The 6,320-nt window shown below is 69.3% G+C and overlaps 1 protein-coding gene across 1 annotated transcript; it reads right to left on the reverse strand.

Moving 5' to 3' along the window:
* Window positions 1-2,221: 2,221 nt before the first annotated feature.
* MPND (MPN domain containing) lies at window positions 2,222-6,097 on the reverse strand. Its single transcript, XM_041460743.1, has 13 exons — window positions 6,073-6,097; window positions 5,032-5,258; window positions 4,375-4,605; window positions 4,137-4,299; window positions 3,991-4,066; window positions 3,821-3,917; window positions 3,629-3,701; window positions 3,478-3,554; window positions 3,232-3,400; window positions 3,082-3,152; window positions 2,892-2,981; window positions 2,584-2,676; window positions 2,222-2,501 (listed from the first exon to the last, which is right to left on the reverse strand). The coding sequence occupies exons 1-13, from the start codon at window positions 6,077-6,079 to the stop codon at window positions 2,415-2,417; spliced, it is 1,461 nt and encodes a 486-aa protein (XP_041316677.1). The 5' UTR covers window positions 6,080-6,097; the 3' UTR covers window positions 2,222-2,414.
* Window positions 6,098-6,320: the final 223 nt, after the last annotated feature.

Consider the following 6,320-nt stretch of genomic DNA (forward strand, 5'->3'; position numbering starts at 1 on the left):
TGCCCTGGCACTGCCCTGGCACTGTCCCTCCCCACTTCCCATCTTTCCTTTGGGTCCAGCGCCCGGATGAGGCAGATGGGAGAGCTGGGATGTGTCCTGAGCACAGGGATGGAGCAGGTGGCACAGCCCAGGTGTGTCCTGGGCACAGGGATGGGCAGGTGAGAGAGCTGGGATGTGTCCTGGGCACAGGGATGAGGAGGTGGCACAGCTGGGATGTGTCCTGGGCACAGGCATGGGGCAGGTAGCACAGCTGGGATGTGTCCTGGGCACAGGGGTGGCCCCGGGGCAGGGCAGCCCCAGCCCCACCCTCCTGCCCCAGAAACACTGCCCCTGATCCTGGAGGGATCCCAGAGGGATCAGGGGAGGGGAGCTGGGGCACAGCAACACTAAAACTGCCAGAGAACACTAAGGCAGCCCTGCAGGGCAGGTGCTGAGCCCTGCCTGGGGCTCGGGGCCATCCCTGGGGCTCGGGGCCATCCCTGGGGCTCGGGGCCATCCCTGGAGCTCGGGGCCATCCCTGGGGCTCGGAGCCATCCCTGGGGCTTGGGGCCATCCCTGGAGCTTGGGGCCATCCCTGGGGCTCGGGGCCATCCCTGGGGCTCAGAGCCATCCCTGGGGCTCAGAGCCATCGCTGGGGCTCAAACCCATCCCTGCCCATCCTGCAGGGACAGCAGGGATGTCCCCTGCCCGCCTGGCTCCCTCCCCACAGAGCTCAACCCCGTCAGGGTGTGCTGCTCCTTCTGCCCCTGTTTTTTTTCCTGGACCTCAGGCTTTTCCTGCTCCAAACTCTGCCGTGTCTGTCACACCTGGAGGATCATCCAGAGGGGCAGGAGCTGGGCCACAGCCCGGGGTGTCCCTGTGGCTCCTCTGCCTGTTCCCCCTTCCCGGGGATCCCTCCTGTCCTGGAGCTCCCCTGGCCCTGCCGTGCCTTCCCTGCCCCCCTCCCTGCCCACAGCCCCCCTCCCTGGGGGCAGGGCACCCCTCTGCCCCTGGGTTGCTGGGAAAAGGGATAGTTCATCTCGGTGGCACTTCTGCCAGCCCTTCTCCCTCAGCTGAGCTTTTCCTGGCCAGGAGGAGGGCACGGGGCTGGCGTGGGGCCGCAGGGCAGCGCCTGCTGGGCTCCGTGGGTTCCTTGCTGCAAAAGTGGGTTCTTCCCTCGTGGGGCTGGGATGGGCCCCAGCCCTGCTGTGTGAGCCAGCTGTGCAGGGCTGTGCTCAGCACCCTGTCCTGTTGTGAGCCCCAGCTGTGCAGGGCTGTGCTCAGCACCCCTGTCCTGCAGCTCCTCAGGGCTGTGCTCAGCACCCTGTCCTGCTGTGAGCCCCAGCTGTGCAGGGCTGTGCTCAGCACCCTGTCCTGCTGTGAGCCCCAGCTGTGCAGGGCTGTGCTCAGCACCCTGTCCTGCTGTGAGCCCCAGCTGTGCAGGGCTGTGCTCAGCACCCTGTCCTGCTGTGAGCCCCAGCTGTGCAGGGCTGTGCTCAGCACCCCTGTCCTGCAGCTGTGCAGGGCTGTGCTCAGCACCCCTGTCCTGCAGCTCCTCAGGGCTGTGCTCAGCACCCTGTCCTGCAGCCCCCCAGCCCTGCTCCTCCTGCTCCCGTTCTCTGTAAGGATTTGGTTCGTGCATGTCCCCGTGTGTCTGACCCCCGAGCAGTGACCCCGGCCCCGGGGGGGCACAGGGCAGCCCCCCCTGCTCCCAGCAGGGCAGGGAGCCCATGGGACCAGAGTCCTGGGGGTCCTTCCTGCTGTCCCCTCCCCGCTGGGGACACTGGCTCCCGCTCAGGTGGATTGAAACGCGTTCTGTCAGCTGCGACACCTCGCTAGATCTTTTTTTTTTTTTTTTTTTTGTTTGTTTGTTTGTTTTTGTAATGGTTTCTCCTGGTTTTTAGGGGAAAAAATGATGACCCACAATTCTTGACTTGTATCTCTGAATGAAAGTATTAAATGTTTTCTTCTTTCTAAGGGCTGCCTTGTGGAATCAGGGAATGGATGGGACCTGGAAGGTCACGGGCAGGGACAGCTCCCACTGTGCCAGGCTGCTCCCAGCCCTGTCCAGCCTGGCCTTGGGCACTGCCAGGGATCCAGGGGCAGCCCCAGCTGCTCTGGGCACCCTGTGCCAGGGCCTGCCCACCCTGCCAGGCAGGAATTCCCTCGCACATCCCCTTAGCCCAGACCATGGCAGGATGTCCCCAGCCAGCAGAGCCACCTCTCAGGAACTGCTCTTTAATCAAACTACCACTTCCACAAACCACTGACCCACGGAGTCCCCCCCGGCACGGCCGCCCCCGGGGCAGGGCGGGGCCGGGGGGTCGCGGGGAGCTCCGGGAGCTGCCCCGAGCCGGGGCCGGGAGAGCCCCGGGGCTGCGAGCCCCGCCCGGGCTGCGGGAGGCGCCTGGTCCGAGTCGAGGAGCCCCGGGCCCTCACCCGCTGAGCCTGAGCAGGCTGAAGATCTGCTCCAGGACGTGGGTGAAGCTCTGGTCTTTGGGGGTGCGGGAGGCCAGGGAGCCCTGGGGGGGGGGAACCCCACTTCATTCCAGCACAGGGAATGGGAGCCCCACCAAAGCCCCCTCCCCTCCCAGCCCTTCCCACCTTCAGCTTGTCCAGGTAGGTCTGGTCCTGACTCCACAGCTCCTGGAACTTCACCAGGTCGGGGGCTCCCTTATAGAACTCCACCAGCAGCGTCTGGGGGGGGACAGAGGGGCTGCAGGTCCTGGGGTGCCCCAAAGCCAGGCAGGGGGACCCCAACCCTGCGGCACTGAGACCTCGGTGGCCCCGGGGGGCTGGGGAAGGGACTGTCACCATCACCAGGGCTAAGGGCAGGATGGGGACAAGTGCTGGGGCGCTAGCCTGCCTCCAAGGGGCTCGGGGGGTTTTGGGGGCCCCCAGCCTCCTCTCACCATCTCCTGCACGACGTCGTTGGTGAGGAACCCGTCCTGGATGTAGGTGACCTCCACCTCCATGGGGATCCCGTAGTCGTTGGGCCGTTGCTGGGGGAGGGGAGAGCCGGGCAGGGGTCACTGCACAGCTCTGGGACCTGACACCACCCGGGGGGCGCCGGGTAGGGGGACCCCACCCCAAATTCCCTACCTCTGGCGGCGGCATCACCCAGAAGGGCGCGATTTTGGACTCCGCGCCGGGGTTGCCGTGGTAGAAGGGCCCTGTGGGGACAGAGGGGGCTGGCACAGGGGGGTGGCAGCAGCCCCAGCCCCCTGGGAGCCCCGGGCCGCGGGCACGTACCGCAGATGAGCCCCAGGCAGGGCTGGAAGCCGTTGCCGCTGCCCTGCAGCTTGAGCTGGTAATCCATCTGCGCGTCGATGTCGTGCAGGGACGGCAGCGCGGGCCCGAAGGGGTGGCTGTGGTACCACCCCACCAGCGACAGCCCCCGCAGGAACAGGCTCTGGCAGATCTCGGGGGGGGCACAAACCGTGGGTCCAGGGCCTGCAGAGCCCCCTGCCCGCTCCCCAGGCTGGATCAGCCCCTCACCTCCTCCTCCACAGCGCCCGCGGCTTCGGCGTCGCCCAGGCGGGTCCGGCACGGGAAGGCTCGAAGCACCGTCAGCACTGCGGGGACACGGGGCTGGGTGACACCCCCGGCCCACGGCAGAGCCACCCCCACCCCCCCAAACCCCACCTACGCTGGGTGTTGGTGTCCCACCGCCCCCCCAGGTACCCCACCACTTCGCTCCGCGTCAGGTGGCTGTGGAAATCCTAAAGGAAAAGGTTAAAATCGACGGTTCAGCACTAAAACGGTGACACGAGGGACAGCCCGCTCGCTGCAGGTGTCCCCAGTGCCATCAGCCATGTCCCAGCCTGGGGAGGGGACGCACCAGGAGCAGCAGCACGTTGCTGGAGATGGCCACGTTGAAGGGCTGGAATTTGTTGATGGCGGCAAAGGACGTCACCTCCACCAGGGTCTGGGGGTTCCTGGAAGAGCCACAGCCCCGCTGCCACCGCTGTCCCCGGCCCTGCTGCGCCCCGGGGGCCCGCTGTCCCCTACCTGGCCGAGTCGCGGGTGCCCAGGGTGCAGTAGCGGACGGGCACCCGGGGTTTCATCTCCAGCCTCTTCCCGGGATCTGCCAAGGACAGGGTCCCGTCACCGCGGCCGCGCTGCCCGGGACCCCCGGCACCCCCACGGCAGCTCACCCGTCCCCGCCGGCTCCGCCAGGCTCTTGCCCTGCTGCTTCTTGCTCCTCTCCTCCGGCTTTTTGGGAGCCGCCGGCTCCGGCGCCGCCACCCGACCCTCCCTCGCCGCCTCCTCCTCCTCCTCCTCGGGCAGCTCCTCCTCCTCGCCCTCGCTGGCCAAGCTCTGCGGGCAGACGGGGCTGGCACGCAGCTCGCCCCCCACGCCGGGGGTGCCGGGGGGCGGTGGCCGCGGTCGCACCTCCTCGGGGGGCGGCACGTTGGGCTGGTGCTTGCGCAGCCACGCGGCCTTGTACTGGTCCAGCTTCTGGCCCTTGTAGCGCACGGACGCCCAGCCGCAGCCCGACTTCTTGGCGGGGTTCACCAGGCGCTTGCAGTGCGTGGCCCAGGCGCTCGGTGAGTTGAACACCTGCCCCGTCTCCTGCCACGTGATGGTCCCGTCCGAGCCCAGGTCCCCCACGAACTTCTTGCCCTGGGGACAATGGCGGGAGTCCCGTCCCCTTGTCCCCATCACTTCTCCCTCAGCGCCATCACTGTCCCACGTTCGCCGTCTGTGTCCCTTGTCCTCATCCCACATCCCCTCATCCTCCTCATCCTGTGTCCTTTTCCCTGTCCCATGTCTTCTGCCCCATCTCTGTCTCCTGTCCCATCTCTGTTTCTTGTTCCCCTCCTCATCCTCAGTCCCCATCCCTGTTCACAGTCCCCTTCCCTCTCCCTGTCCCCATCCCTGTCCCCTGTCTCCATCCCTGTCCCCTGTCCCCATCCCTGTCCCCTGTCCCCATCCCTCTCCCTGCCCCATCTCTTTTCCCTGTCCCCATCCCTCTCCCTGTCCCCATCCCTCCCCCTGTCCCCACCCCTCTCCCTGTCCCCATGCCTGTCCCCGTGTCCCCAGGCTCACCAGGTAGTAGATGGACAGGACGCCCCTGCCCGGCTCCAGGAGCCCGTCTCGGAGCAGGACCCTCAGGGTGATGCCCCTGCGGGTCAGCAGCGCCCCCCGGGCCGCCCCCGCCGCCTTCGCGCCGCTCCCGACCTCCGGCTCGGCCTCCGCCTCGTCCAGCCCCGGCTCCAGCTCATCCTCATCCTCCTCCAGACACTCGTCCCCGCCGGGGGAGGCGGCCGCCAGCGCTGCGGGGGGACACGGTGTGACAGCACGGCCGGGTGTCCCCCCAGAGCACCCTCGGGTCCCCCCCTTGGTTTCTGCCTGCGGATGGGGACACGGGGACAGGGACTCACAGGGACGTGGGGACACAAGCACGGAGGGGACACAGGGACAGGAGGACTCGGGGATGGGAGATGGGGACACGGACCTGGGGACACGGGGGGTGAGGACACAGGAGGGTGACAATAAAGGACTGCGGGCACGGGGACACGGCTGGTGGGCACAGGACCGGGCTGAGGGACGTGGGGACACAGCGGAGGGACACGGCTGGGGAGCCCGAGCACACGGGGACGCGGCCGGGGGACACGGGGCTGAGCGTGCTCCGGCCCAGCAGGTCCCCAGAGCCCGGGGGGCTGCGGGGCAGGCCGGGGGTGACCCACGACAGGTCCCCGGGGGAGGGGTGTCCCCGCCCCGCTGCTGCCCCAGGGGTGTCCCGGGATGTCCCGGGATGTCCCCGCCGAGGTCCCGCGGGGGCGCGCTCAGGCAGGTGCACGCGCGTGTCCGCGGGGGGCGGGGGGGGGCGAGTGACCGGTGCGTGTCCCCGGCCGGGGCGCGTGTCCGTGCGCGCGTGTCCGGTTCCCGGTGCGCTCCCGGTGCGTGTCCGGTACCGGCTGCCCGGCGCGTGTCCGGTGTGCGCGTGCTCGGTGCGTGTTCGGCGCCCGGTGCGTGCCCGGTGCGCGCGATCCCGGTGCGTGCCCGGTGCCCGCTGCGTGTCCGATTCCCCGTTCCCAGTTCCCGGTTCCCGGAGCCGGTGCCCGGTGCGCTCCCGCCCCCCGGTACCTGCCATGCTCCGCTCCCGCCGCTCCCGCCGCTCCCGCCTCCCCCCGGTGCGCGCGGCGGCGGCGGCGGCGACACGTGATGGGGCGGCCCCGGGCGCCCCGCCCCGCCCGGGGGGGTGAGGGGACACCGGCGCCGGGGGGGGACAGCCCCGCACCTGCAGCACCGGCGGGGGACACGGGGACTCAGCCCCGCACTGACACACGGACTCCCCCCCCCGGCGGGACCCCCGCCCGCCGCCCCTCGGCCCG

The sequence above is a fragment of the Pyrgilauda ruficollis genome, unplaced genomic scaffold (genome assembly GCF_017590135.1).
Source record: "Pyrgilauda ruficollis isolate IOZ18807 unplaced genomic scaffold, ASM1759013v1 scaffold148, whole genome shotgun sequence".
NCBI classification, from domain to species: Eukaryota; Metazoa; Chordata; class Aves; order Passeriformes; family Passeridae; genus Pyrgilauda; species Pyrgilauda ruficollis.

Coding starts and splice junctions, on each gene's coding strand:
- MPND (XM_041460743.1), bottom strand. Junction 3,555..3,628: donor GTGGGACACCAACACCCAGC/GTAGGTGGGGTT, acceptor GTGTCCCCGCAG/TGCTGACGGTGCTTCGAGCC. Junction 3,401..3,477: donor CGGGCGCTGTGGAGGAGGAG/GTGAGGGGCTGA, acceptor GCCCCCCCCGAG/ATCTGCCAGAGCCTGTTCCT.